The sequence below is a fragment of the Ochotona curzoniae genome, unplaced genomic scaffold (assembly GCF_017591425.1).
Source record: "Ochotona curzoniae isolate NIBS_2020 unplaced genomic scaffold, NIBS_Ocur_1.0 contig_2294, whole genome shotgun sequence".
Lineage (NCBI taxonomy): Eukaryota > Metazoa > Chordata > Mammalia > Lagomorpha > Ochotonidae > Ochotona > Ochotona curzoniae.
This window is the reverse complement of record NW_024465405.1, coordinates 2299935-2314666: the sequence shown is the minus strand read 5'-3', so window position 1 is coordinate 2314666 and position 14732 is coordinate 2299935. Positions and strand designations below refer to the sequence as shown.

Sequence of the window (14732 nt, the reverse complement as noted above, 5' to 3'; positions counted from 1 at the left end):
GCCCACTCTACAGATGGACTAAGCAACAGCACACCAGGCCTGTATGCAGCACCTGACTCCCTCTGCCTCCTACCACTGGTCTGAGAGAACAAAGCCTGGCCTTGGAGCTGGCCTGCCTGCATCTTTCTTCTCCTGAACAGGAAGCCAGGTAGAGATCCACGGTCCCAGATATCAGAGAGAAGGTGCATAGAGATAGTAAGAGACCTTTTTTTCCTATACTTGATCCCCACCATCCCTCAATTTGTTGTTCAGTTGGTTCTCCAGTATGCAAGCAGAAGGCATAAATCCTATTTGAGTCCCACCATAGGTAGCAACAACCCAAACATTAAGACCATCTTCCCCTGAGTTAACAGGAAGCTATATCATAAACCAAGGAACAATGTCTCATGCCAGCACCTAAACATGGGATTCCAGCACCATGGCGTAGTGGTTAACACCCTGAACGATAGCACCAGTCCCTAAACAGGTATATATTATTTAATTCCATGAATTTCAAGAAAGCATAGTGATGCAATAATCCTGAACTAAAGGCATATGATCAATCTGAATTCACCTCACATCTAATTGTTATTCATCATGATATATGTGGGATTTGGCTGGGAATGGAAAGACAGATGTCATACACAAATCAATAAACAGGATGCAGCCACAGAGCAGAGTGAAGTAGTGTGAAACCATATACTTTCTTCAATGTATGCAGGAAAAGTTTTCAATAAACTTCTCCTTATGACAAAAATTCTCAAAGCCATCATGGAAAGAACGTGCATATCTCAACAAGAGGAAGGCCATAATGATGTAAGCCCAAAGCTAACAACCTAACAAATGGGAGATAATAAAAACTTTCTTTTAAAGATCTGGAAGAGGACAAGAATGTCAACTCCCATTCAGCATAATTCAACATGTCCCCATCAGGCAAATGAGACAAGAAAAACGAAATGTGGGATGTTGAACTGGCAAGCTGTAACTAAAATGTATGGGAGGTAATGTAGTCCTTCACGTAGAAAGTCCCCCAAAATCCACACAGCTATTATAATTAACAATTGAGCTCATCAATTAGCATTAATCATCGTTAGCATTGCTAAATGGAACTGGAACTACAAAAATGCAGGAATAATTTTAATCAAATGGGTAAAAATAATTGATAAAAATTGAGGAAAGAGAACTCAAAAATACAAGGATAACCATGTTCATGAAAATAAATCCTGTGTTTATTCTTTGAAAGAACAAATATTAGTATAATGTCCATACTAACCAAAGGAATCTTCTTTCATTCAGCAAACAAAGTGAAAATTGCATCGATTTCCACGATACGCACTGTCATTTGGAGGCTCCTGTTAGGTGATACACATGGTAGTAAGAATATCTAACATTTATGGGCATCATTCATGCCACCATCAAAGCCTGAGTCGTGAAGTCATCTGCACAAGATCCACCACTGAGCAGAACAGGAGTGAGAAACAGAATCAGAGAAGTTAACTCCAGAGGATGTAACGACACAGAGAAAGTCATTTAAATAATTTCTTCCTTCTCAGCATTTTTACAACTATAGTAAATAATATCTACCTTATGACTGATAATTGCTTTGCTCACAAGGGAAAGCAGGAAAAGATACACTATGGTTTGAAAGAAAACATACTTAAGTGACGAGAAGGAAAGATGCCATTAAACAGTCATAAACATTAAGATGAGTTAAATGAAAATCACACAAATGGAAAGGATTCTTATTCATAACATCATCTATTCTGGAGTTAAAAAAAGAAATTGAGATTCCTACTTTCAATTCAGTCTCCTCATTGCTGACCCCACATTCGCTGGCTTCCAAGGACCTTGTTTTGTCCCCCACTCTAGCAGCTTCCTCCACAGACAGATAATTGAAGTGTCCCAAGTAAAATACCCAATTGACGTGCATCTACAATGTCCAACCCTGTACATCAGACACCAAACCCTCACGAGAAAGCCTCCTGCCAGCACAAGTAGGACACAGGAACACCAGTAGGACATCCTCTGATCACAGACCTCCAAGCTTCAATGTCTGCCTCCTGCTCATCTTTCTGATCCTGCTGGAAGCTTCCACATCATTTGAATGCCCAGGTCCAGTGCCTTCTGAGATACATCCCTCCTGAGTCAGGAGGACTGGAAACTGTCATATCAACATTGCACACTTGGCTACTCCCTTACAACCCATGGATAATCAGCATGAAAATTTCCCCTGGAGGATCAGCTCCCGACACAAGCTCATGTACTCTTGCTCACTTTAAAGAAGTCACACACCATGAAGATGGGGCCTTGAACATGACCAGTCTTTGCAAATCCTATTGCACATCCTCTCCAATCACTCTAAGCCAGCCAAGGGACCTGCATAGCTAGTGCCACTACTTGTGGACACAACAGCTCCTCTCCCTAACACTGTTGGGAGAACGATAAGTAGAGATTGTTGGAAACATAGATGAGTAAGTACTTGTACCTTTTAAATTAAATGCTCTACCTATAGTGCTAATTACATAAGGGCAGCATACAGACCTGAGAGAGTGGCTTCCTGTTGGCACAGTTGATGCCCCCAATGAAGACCATGTTGGGCATGATGGGCCTAGGGTAGTCCAGCACAAAGTCTCCTCGGAACAGCCACACAGAACCATGGCTGAGAATGTCCACCAAGGACACATCTCTCTGAAAAAGCTCTGATGCAAGGCTTGCATATGGGCTGTGATTAATATGACAAATGTACTTCATGCCCAAAGGGAAGAGCATGTTCTTGACCCTTTGCAGGAAGGTCATGTGGTCTGAGTTCATTGTCATGAGCCTGGGAATATAGGAGGAAGGGTTGGGACACTGTGTGGCCTCAAAGTCCAGATCACAGGGAATAAAACGCAAAAAGAACACAGCAGGAACTGACAGGTACTTAGCCAGCAGTGCCCCGCATGGATTAACCGGGTCAGTTAGAACCACATCGAAGGCACTCTCATTCAAGTGTCTATTCAGGAGTTGGTTGTGTAGTAGTTCTGAGCAGGATTTGTAATACATCATAGAGCCATTTTTCATGCTTTCAATAGTTTCCAAAAATTTCTCTAGAAAATGTGTTTTAAAGATCATTTGTCTGTGACGTTGGAAAATATAGCCAAATTCCTCTTGGGAATAAGAAGTGGGGAAGGTTTGCAGAGTGAAGAAGTCCTCTTCTTTGATGTGCAGATTCACCTCTGGTGCAAGGACCACAGCTTGGTGGCCTCGGGCGTGGAGTTCCCGTACAACATCCCGCATGCTGAGCCAGTGGCTTCCATCTATGGGCACCACGAGCACCTTGCCACCCTCGGCCCAGGGCAGAACACACAGCCAGAACAGCAGCCCCAGCACAAGATTCCGCAGTTCTAGCACCATCTCTGCAGAAGGCAAGGGCACCACTCTTATAGCACAGTAGGCTGTGCCTCCTACCCCAGCTTTTCTCACATTTATATTGTTGCCAGGGCACTGATCAAACCTGCATGCCATCCCATTAGTTAATCATTGCCATAAGCCTATCCCTGTTCTTTATGACCGCCCCACCTACCTCTACCTTTCAGACATGGACCTGATAACCATATTGGGACTCTGCTGCTCTCTGTAGGGAGCATGCTACTGCATGCGGGTTTTTTACTGTTTACAAAATTCGACTTTGGACCCTTGTTTAATTTCATCACATGCACTTCGCTTTTGACCCCTCCTTGGCAGGCTGCAGCTGAGCCTGTGGAGTCCCCAGGACCCTGACCCCAGCTTCATGCTATCCTGGATAGTATACACTGAGTCTCCAAACTCTTTCCTCTCTGGTATCGGGCGAGTGGGGGAAGTGGCTCATTACAGATGCCTGGGCATCTTCCAACAAGAAAGAACCAAAAACAAAGAGAGAGAGAGAGAGAAAAAAAAACAACTACCACTTGGCTACAATACTCTGCAAATGTGCCAATATGCAAACTCAGAGAAAATGGCGAGACAGCCCTCTGGATCCCTGCAGAGATCTGCCCCCTGCACAGACCCCAGAGACGGACAAGAGCTGTCCTCAGGCCTGTGTGATGCTGCTGGATGGATACCCATGACTGATGAGTGCAAAGCATTGCCAAATAGGGCCCCTGCCCCATTACCATGACAGGTACACTGCACCTACTTGAACACTGGAGTACCCCCAGAAACTTACCAGTGCCCTGCTACCACTGATGTGCACCCCCCACATGGCTGCAATTGCTATCCACTGCGCACATGTGCCTGGACCTATAGGAGTGGCCATCCTGTGGATGTCCTACCTCTACTGCTATGTGTTCTACACTTACCTGGGTCCCTGGAATGTCCCTCGCCTTATAGACACAGATGGGATCTCTGCCTCAGCTTTCACAGATTCCATGAATAGACAGATGATAGAGCTGAACAAGTTGCATAGAGACCACATGAGGGTACTCAACTGGAACCCAAAATAACACAGCACACAGCTCAACACCCATAGAAACACCTTTGTGGGGAACTAATTACAAATTCCACTGAAAAAAGTTAATACAGACCCCATATTTCCCAAGTGCATCAGACAAATGGAGGGGCAGGAATGTGAAAAAGTAAGAGGACATGACTCTCCAAAGGACCACACTAACACTCTAGCAACATGCTCCAAAGAAATCGGATGAAAAGCCTGAAAAAAATTTTGAAAGAATGGTTCTAAGGAAACTCAACGTACTACAAGGAAATCAAAACAGTTAATTTAAAAAAATGTGAAAACAATCTATGATATGATCCCAAAAAGATCCAAACGGAAATCATGCAGCCAATGAGCTCAGTATACAACTGAGGGCCACAAAACAGACTAGATGAAGCAGAAGAATTTCTAAAGTTGAAGATAGATCATTTGAAATAAACGAGAAGAAAAGAATGAATGAATAAAGACAGCCACTCCCAACCGATGGGACAGCATTAAGTACTGGCAAAGGCATGCAAAAGCTATTCAGTGAGTTAGCAGGAGAAAATGTCCCATTTTAGGAAAGGATGTGACCCTGTACGATCAGAAATCTCAAAGGACAACACAAGGTCAAAACACAGGAGGAATTCTAAAATAGCTAGAGGTGAAACTGTTGTCCAGAGTAAGTGAGGACCACTTGCAGCACCCACATTCCATGTTAGGGGGCCAGTTGGAGTCCCAGTCCCTGCACTTCTAGTTCAGCGTCCTGCTAGTGCAGCCTAAGTCACAGCAGTCATGGCTGCTCCACTTTGAATCCATCTTCTTCCTGAAGCTCCTTGGGAGATAGCAGAACACCCACGTGCTTGCATCGTTATCACCCTTATGGGCAAACTGGATGGACTTCTTGGCTCCTGGCTTCAGTTTGGCCCAGATATGGCTGTTCCAACAGAAGAGTGTGAGAGAAGACGGAGGAGAAGAAGACGCACACTCTCTCTCGCTCGCTCTTTCCCTCTCCCATTTCCCTCTCCCTCCCTCTCTCTCTCTGTATTTATACATGTTTGCATGTCTCCTTCTTTGTAAAAACTAAATACAAGTATTAACACAAGCCAAACAGAAATGAATATAGAACTTATCTAAGCTACAAAAGAACCCAAAGAAATGAGAATAGGATTACAATGAATTGAAACAGTAAACAAAATGTAAAAAAGAACAAGCAATTCCAAACTTGTTTCTTAGAGATGATCAATAACATACTTCAGCCAGTTATGTACCTAATAGAAGAGGGAGCAGAAAAAAACAACATACTTTCATGGACTTGGGTCTTGTGAAGGATGAAAACTCCACAAACTCAGCACAGTCCAATCTCATGGTGAAACAACCCACACAAGCAAGGGAGATGAAAGTGAGGCAAGAATGGGATGGAGAAAAAGGTCAAAATCAGATCCTCCTGCAACTGTCTCTCCAGAGAAACATCCAATTTCAACCACTCTATGCAATGGGAGCACCTATATGGGAGACCACAGTAGCTGTGGTTGATGTTAGCACCTCAATAAGAAGAGATGAATTGAAGAGCGGGTGAGTCCGTTTCTTGGAACTCCTTTCCCTTTCCCTGACTCCAATGAGTGCAGCTTGGAAAGAAGCACTGGCCATGTTACAAAGGGAAAGGAGAAGAATCAGTGATAGACTATAAACTTGAGCCAAGGACTGGACATGCCAAAGTGACACCCAATATGAGGCAGAGCCACAGGCAGTGCATGTGCACAGTGTTTCTGGATTCACCGGGGGGCAGGGACTTGAGACATGACCAGGGCAGGATCGTGCTGTGGCCCACACCAGCGGCCTCTCTGGCCTGGGCTTGCAGTATTGATCTGGAATTGAAGTACTCCATATGAGCAGGAGCTTCAGCTGCAAACCACCTCAGGGTCAGCCTCAGCAGCCCAAGGAGTCCCCCGTCATACTTACCCCACCTCATGCAGCATAGCTGGACAAAAATTCCATATGTTAAGGGATAGAAGGAATGGTAGGATTTTTCTTGGACTTGAGTGGAGCATCCACCATGGTGAATCTCAACACTGAGCTGAACCTAACAGCTGCTGCCTGGGCTCACAGAGTCTGTGGACCTCCCTGAGCATCACACAGGGAATCTGACCCTCCTGGGATTGCCATGTGTTCCAGTCTTCGTTGCCTAGGATTATGCAGCAATGCAGGCTCATGGCTGACCACATCAGCAGGCAAGACACAGCTGTCCCTTGGACCCGTTCATGTACTGTATGGGCTTTTGTGAGCTGTAGCTTTTGCAACCTAGCATGGTAGCAGCTTCAGTGTTCTAGGACTTCCCAACTTATCCTTCTCCCAACCCCAAACAAAACAACAGAGAGAGAAGAGAATATGGTCACATAGAGAAACCAAAAGAAAGCACAAGCAATTTAAAAAACTGTATTACTTTTCAAAACCTTTTGAAAATATAACGGACACTTATCTTTATGAGATGAATGAAAGACAGGGGGAGAAGATTTGTCCTAGCATAGGCAAGTGATGGTGTGACCTCATCAAACCTATGCTTGTGTCATGGCACCATGTTCCTACATCTTTGATCTCCTATAACTGAGAGGAGCTCAGAGACCAAGCTGTGAACTGACCCAGCCACGTGTTTTACTGTATATTTGTGATAGGACATTAATGAAAGTAGCAGCTTTCACGTGTTTTCAGTAATTTTCAGTGGGAAGCATGGGAGTGGGGTTTCATTTTGATGCCAAGCTCAGGCCATGCACCAAGATAATAATTAGTGTTGTCATCAATAAATTCCTTTATTTGAGGGGGCATTACACACACACACATACACACACACTTATGTACATAAGCATAGGATACCTCAAAGAGAAAGCTACCTGATTTGAGTGGGCAGTGGGGCAGAGGAGGAGTCTGGGCAGTGGACAGAAGAGGACCTCCAAGCAGTCTCCAAGTGTGCTCTCCGCAGAAAGAGAACTTGCCTTGTTATTGACCTCTTTCATGAAGTGCCTCCCTAGGCATAAAACCCCATGGCAGTTTTATGATACTTTATTGAATTTAACACAAATGTCAATATACATATTTTCATATCACCTTTCACCAAGTCCAACTCAGGTCCAAAGGAATCTGAGTTAGACTACATGTGGACACTCTTACAATTCCTCTCCCTTTAACTCCCACAGTTAGAACTCCTTGCAAGATGAGTAGACAAGGAAGCACTTAGAAGCTTTTCCTTTAATTTTTTTCCTAACTAGAGAACTGATGGGAGAAAAGCAGCAATACAGACCTGAGAGAGTGGCTTCCTGTTGGCACAGTTGATGCCCCCAATGAAGACTATGTTGGGCATGATGGGCCTAGGGTAGTCCAGCACAAAGTCTCCTCGGAACAGCCACACAGAACCATGGCTGAGAATGTCCACCAAGGACACATCTCTCTGAAAAAGCTCAAATGCAAGGCTTGCATATGGGCTGTGATTAATATGACAAATGTACTTCATGCCCAAAGGGAAGAGCATGTTCTTGACCCTTTGCAGGAAGGTCATGTGGTCTGAGTTCATTGTCATGAGCCTGGGAATATAGGAGGAAGGGTTGGGACACTGTGTGGCCTCAAAGTCCAGATCACAGGGAATAAAACGCAAAAAGAACACAGCAGGAACTGACAGGTACTTAGCCAGCAGTGCCCCGCATGGATTCATTGGGTCAGTTAGAACCACATCGAAGGCACTCTCATTCAAGTGCCTGATCATGACTTTATTGTGCAGTAGTTCTGAGCAAGTCCTGCTGTGCATCTGAGAGCCATTTTTCATGCTTTCAACCATTTCCAATAATGTCTTCAGAAGATTTTGTCTCTTAAAGATCATTTGTCTGTGACGTTGGAAAAAGTGGCCAAATTCCTCTTGGGAATAAGAAGTGGGGAAGGTTTGCAGAGTGAAGAAGCCCTCTCCTTTGATGTGCAGATTCACCTCTGGTGCAAGGACCACAGCTTGGTGGCCTCGGGCGTGGAGTTCCCGCACAACATCCCGCATGGTGAGCCAGTGGCTTCCACCCATGGGCATCACCAGCACTTTGCCACCCTCAGCCAAGGGCAGAACACACAGCCAGAACAGCAGCTCCAGCACAAAATTCCACAGTTCTAGCACCATCTCCGCAGAAGAAAGGCACACCACATACTCCACACAAGCCTGTGTCTCCTATATATATTTTCCTCACATTTATATTGCTACCACCAGGTTGCTTATCACAGTCTCATGCAATTGGAAGGTACTATGTTCTCTTCAAGTTAATCATTGTACCATAAGCCTCTCCCTTTGGTTTATGACTGCCCCACCCTCCACTTCTTTCTGGTAATTCTGAGCTGGGTTGTTCAAATCTGTACACATACTTTGACCCTGCTTATCTCTCAGGGACACACCAGTGTCCCTGTTCATGCATCGTGTTTCATTCTACTTTTAAATGAGACTTTGGACATTCTTCAGTTCCTCTCCTGCCACTTCTCTTTGAACAATTGTTCAGCAAATTATGACTGAGCTCTAAGGAACCACCTGCTTCTAATTCACTTTCTCTGCTGGAAGATTCAATCTTTGCTAGGTCTACAGACACTTTCCTCTCTGCTCAGCCAAGATGCCCAATGACTGGCATTTCCTGACAGAAGGATAATAAAAACAAAGAAATAACAACTCCTACTGGGTCACAATACGTGCGGGACTATGCTAGAATGCAGTACAAATGCAATGGAGAGATTGGTCATTAGACAGCAGAAAGATCTCACCAGAAACTGCCAGAAGAGCACCTTAGGCCTCCTGCTTTCTTTTGAGGTGTATTGTGCCTCTCAGGCTCCGCCCCACCGAATGAAGTGCCCAAGGTATGTCCATAAATTTCCTGTCCCCACTACCATGCATCCTTGGCCACTAGAGTAGCCCTCCTCCAGTGTACCCTCATGGACTTATTATTGCCCATGGTGCATCACCTTTAAGTACCCATCCTTGTATTCTGGGGGAGGCTCTCTCTCCCTCACATGGCGCCTCAAAGTCTCACAGTGCTGCTGCCTTGAGTACACATTGCAAACAGGTGTCCATGCCCAGGGGAGGGGCCACATGGTAGTTGTTCCACTCTCACAAGCTCTAGGGCACAAGCATGTTCACACCCCAGAATGGCCTGAGAGGCAGACATGATCTCTGCCCCAGCTGCCAGATCGCTCTGCCCAAAATTCTGACAGAGCAGCAGAGCCTATCAAGAGACAACCTGAAGATATCCAACAGGAACTAGACCCACTAGAGCACAATGACATAAAGTCACAACTTGGGAAAAAACACTTAGTACAAAAGCCACACAGTAACATTGGCACACTCCCCAGATACGTCAGGTGCACAAACACAAAATTTAGAGGAAATGAATAAATTTCTAGGTCATAGAAAGAACTGAAATTGAACCATGAAAATGCATAGACCTAGAATTAACAAGAAACAAGGCCCGGACTGACTCAATGGGAAAAATGATCCCAAAAAAGACAAGACCAGGATTCACTGCAGATTTTCCCATAACTGTAAAGAAAAATTAACATCAATTCCTCAAATGATTCCAAACAAATAAAGTGGAGGTTAGGGTGTGGGAATCCTTCCATACTTGTCCTGTGTGGCCAGCACCAGTTACCCTGAGACCAGTTGCAGATAAGGATACAACAGAAGAAAATTATAGATGAATATCCCAATGAGCATTGATAGGAAAATCAACAAAACAGCAGCCAATTGAATCCCATTGGATATCCCTAAATTCACAACCTATCAACAAATGGAGTTTACTCCAGGCATGCAAGGATGGTTTCACACATGCAAATCAGATAAAAGACAAACACCCCTGTACCATGTCAACAGACCAAGATAAAGTGTTAAATAAAATCCTATGTCCTTTCACAATAAAACTGTCACAGGAATGTGCCTCAACATAATATATGCTACCCATTTATTCAGAGGCAATGTCTTGCAGAATGGGAAAACGTTGACAGCACTTTCTTTAAGATGTGGTTCTACAGAGCTGAATGTCATAGGTCCTGAACCCATCCTCCTATCCTCCTGCTTGTCAATCAAAATGCCCACGTGCCCAGAATTCATCTGTTTCACCCTGGACTTGAGGGAAGTTGCCATGAAAGCAACCAGATGGAGATTCATTTGGAATTTACTGATATTTCATTACATTACGTCTATAGGGGCGCTCCTCTCATTTCAAAAAGAGGACCACAACTAATGGAGCTCTCTCGTCCAGGGCAGCTGGCGTGTTCTCTCTCCTTACCTTTCTCTTACTGGATCAATGCACATCTGTGGTGGGAATCTCTTTGTGTGGAGCAACCCATCCTCATGTGTGTGTGTGTTTGCTACTGAACATCTAAACAAAAATTACATTATATACTTAGAAAACTCAGTTCTTACCTTTGTGCATGGAAAGAGCCTGGAATTCAAAGTAAATCCCACTCTCACACTTCCTAATGAAAACTGACATGTCAAGACATCCGAATTGTAAACTTTCTTAAAAGTTTTGTTGAAAATTTGCAGTAAACACCCATGACAATCAAGTTCATAACTTAAATGCTCTACACCTAATAGACACAGGAAATCACACACACAGGAAAAGGTACAGTGACACATGGACACATCGGGTGTAATCACACAATTATGCTTATTTCGTGGCAAACTGCTGCCCCTATATGCCGTGCATGTCGGGGACAAAGAAATCTCTAGTTACAGCATATGAGAACACCTGCACAAAACCTCTCCCTTTAACTCTCAGGAGAATAAGGTGAGCTCTTTAGAACGATAAGTAGATAAGGAAAGAAGTTAGAACTTTCTCTATGGAATTTTTCCAAGCTGAGGCACAGATGGCAGAAAAGCAGCAAAACAGACCTGAGAGAGTGGCTTCCTGTTGGCACAGTTGATGCCCCCAATGAAGACCATGTTGGGCATGATGGGTCTGGGGTAGTCCAGCAGAAAGTCTCCTCGGAACAGCCACACAGATGCATGGCTAAAGATGTCCACCAAGGACACATCTCTCTGAAAAAGCTCAGATGCAAGGCTTGGAAATGGGTCATACAGCACATGGCAAATGTAGCTCTGGGGCAAAGTAAAGAGCATATTCTTGACCCTTTGCAGGAAGGTCATGTGGTCTGAGTTCATTGTTGCTAACCTGGGAATATATGAAAAGGGATTGGGACATTGTGTGGCCTCATAGTCCAGGTCACAAGGAATAAAACGCAAAGTGAACACAGCAGGAACTGACAGGTACTTAGCCAGCAGCGCTCCACACAGGAAGGCAGGATCCGTTAGGACCACATCAAAGGAACTCTCATTCAACTGCCTGACCAAAGATTTGTTGTACAATAGCTCTGAGCAGATGCCGTGATAAAATTCAGAAGCGTTTCTCATTGTTTCAACATTATCCAAAAAAATCTCCAGAATATTTTGGTTCTCAAAGAACAGGTGTTGTCGCCGTTTGAAATTACGATCAAATTCCTCTTGGGAGTATGAGTTGGGGAAGGTTTGCAGGGTGAAGAAGTCCTTTCCTTTGATGTTCAGATTCACCTCTGGTGCAAGGACCACAGCTTGGTGGCCTCGGGCGTGAAGCTCCCGTACAATATCCACCATGGTGAACCAGGGGCTTCCATCCACGAATACCACCAGCACTTTACCACCCTCAGTCCAGGGCAGGATACACAGCCAGAGCAGCAGCCCCACCAGCCTCACAGGTGGAATTCGCAGTTGCAGCGCCATTGCACCAAAGGCAGACACACCACAGTCCCTACAGCAGCCTGTGCCTCTTACCCCAGACTTTCTTAGATTTATACTGTTCCACCAAGTTGCTTATCACAATCTCATGCCACTGGAAGGCACAGTGCCATCTTCAAGTTAATTATTGCAGAATAACTCTGTCCTGCCAGCTTATGACTAATCTTATTGCCAGTATATAAAGGAGACCCAACTGACCCTGCTGGTCTACCAAGGAGCACACCAGTTCATGCTCTTGAGTTTCACTCAATCTCCTCAACCAGACTTTGGACTCCAATATTGATACACATTATGCAGACAGCAGGGCTAACATTATTGAGCACCATCATTTGCAATTCTAATCTCCCACTTGGAAAACAAGATGTCCCCTCCTTCACGTTGCTAAGACAAAGCTTGTGAGAAATGTAACAGCTCTGCTTGTTGTTACCACTCCACCAAAGCCAATTGAAGAACACGACAAGGAGCAAAACATACCACCCTTACCCTAAGTCTAAGCAGTGTGGCTCAGAGCTAGACACCAGCCACTAGGCAGGGAGTAGGAACCTACACTTGGATCCTACACTTGGATCCCAAGACAAGGAATGCTAAGGTGGATTCCAACAGAGTCTCAGCACATTGCCTACAGATAATTCCAGGACCAGGTAGATACTGAAGAGCACAACACAACAGACTCGGTCATGTTCACATCACTACTGGCCCTGGCTGGACCTGGGTGTCAACATGGAACTTCACTGGTATTTATGACTATGTGCTTCAGCTGCAAACCAGCACAGAAGGAATGGCAGGGGTTTATCTAGGAACTCAGTGGAGCTTCCACCATGGTGAACCTCAACGCTGAGCTGAACCCAACTGCCACTGCCCTGGGCTCCACACACACAGCCTGTGGACCTCCCTGAGCTACAAGTGGAGATCCTGACTCCACTGGGATGTCCATGTGTCCCAGCCCATATCACCCTTGCTAATGCAGCAAGCAGCTCAGCATCATGAGGGGACCACCACAGCAGGAAGAGCACAGCTTTGTGAGTCTTGGATCTGCTTCTGTGTCACATGGTTTGATGGATTATAAGATTTATAAACAAATCCTATAGTAGATACAGTGGTGAGAGTTCTTCCTATCTTAGCCTTATCCTGACCCCAAACAACAGATGGAAGACAGCCATGATTCAGTAGGAGGAAGAAGGAGACGTAAGCATTAGACTCTGCTTTGGAACCATCAGTGAGACCCCCCCATGGTGAGATTCAACATCAGGCAGAATTGTGACCCAGATAAGGACTGTGGTTGACTGCCTGGATCTGCCACAGTCCCCAGGTACTTGCTCACAGCCCCATTGGAGAAGTGCTCCCGGCTTCCTTGACTCACCTAGAACCCACCTTGAAAGCACACAAAACTACAGAATGATACCAGTCTGGGCTTGGGCACTCTCTAGTGATAAGAACAGGAAAACAGTGATCACTGACTTGCAGCAAAGCTGGACTTAGGTGTTATCTAGTGCTGACACAGCACCACTTGTCACCAGCATGATGGACCTCATGAATGCCTACTTAGATTTCTGGAGGATAGGTGAAAACACAGTCAGACTGAAAGAGCAAGAAAATGCTAGGATTTTTAGCTTTAGCCATAGCTTGGTTCAGCTTCACTAAGGCCTGATTTTAGAGTAGGCCACAGTCAGTCCAGAAGGTGTCCAAACCTTATCGAAGGAGACCAGATCCTTAACTCTTTCAGGTTATAAAGAGCAGAGTGGTGGCATGCCTCCCTGTGGCAAGGGCTCTACCATGGGCAGGGCCAATGCTGGAGTCTAGGCCTGATAGGCATGAAGACTATGGAGATAGGGGATCACAGGCCTGTATTAATGAGGAAGCGTCCTCTTAGCCACAGACTACCTGGCATAGGAAGACAATCACCATGTTCACTAATGAATGCTGTAACCTGCAAGTAATCTCAGACCATCAAAAATGTCATGTGTGATTTGTACAGAATATAAAACAGACTCAGGGAGTTTGCTCTGGCCTCTTGTACCCGGCTCAGGTGCCAAGAGTCAAACCTGGGCTCAGCTGTTTCTTTCATTTGAATTATTCCTTCTTAATTCTCCCTGTGCCTAACTAATTTTGTTCACTGCTTACCTCTCAGCCTTGTACCTTGCAGGACTGCTATGTGCAGGCATGCAAGAGAAAAGAGGGCTCTTCCTTGGTTGGCAGATATAGTTATGGGTCAACAAACAGCCGCAATTTAAAGGAAAACATCACCTCAGCAAACAAAAAAACGAAGCTGACATCTGGCTCAGTTCATGATCAAGGAAAGCAGAAAAAAGGTGATGTACTAAAACCTTGTCCACATGTACAGTGTCAAAACGTGGGTTCTATTGGGCTGAGGACACAACAGTGTGCACAGAACCTGGGGTTTTTAGTGGGCCAAAGAGTAGGAAATGGTTGTTCAGTCAAAACAGAGTAACAGAAGGTAACTCTGAATGCTGTTGTTTCTTAGGTAGACAAAAGGCAATATTCATGCATTGGATATTATGAAAACAGATGAAAGAAGTAAGAAAG

At 44.9% G+C, this 14732-nt stretch overlaps 4 protein-coding genes across 5 annotated transcripts in view; all 4 read right to left on the bottom strand.

Moving 5' to 3' along the window:
- LOC121151114 (UDP-glucuronosyltransferase 1-6) overlaps positions 1-14732 on the bottom strand; it is a 92065-nt gene that overhangs the window by 37203 nt on the left and 40130 nt on the right. The window lies entirely within an intron of this gene.
- On the bottom strand, positions 2494-3372 carry LOC121151166 (UDP-glucuronosyltransferase 1A4-like). Its single transcript, XM_040972419.1, has one exon. It carries the CDS (start codon positions 3370-3372, stop codon positions 2494-2496), a length of 879 nt encoding a protein of 292 aa, XP_040828353.1.
- LOC121151120 (UDP-glucuronosyltransferase 1A4-like) lies at positions 7554-8558 on the bottom strand. The gene has a single exon (XM_040972341.1). It carries the CDS (start codon positions 8556-8558, stop codon positions 7668-7670), a length of 891 nt encoding a protein of 296 aa, XP_040828275.1. The 3' UTR covers positions 7554-7667.
- Positions 10987-12173, bottom strand: LOC121151117 (UDP-glucuronosyltransferase 1A4-like). Its single transcript, XM_040972337.1, has one exon. It carries the CDS (start codon positions 12171-12173, stop codon positions 11256-11258), a length of 918 nt encoding a protein of 305 aa, XP_040828271.1. The 3' UTR covers positions 10987-11255.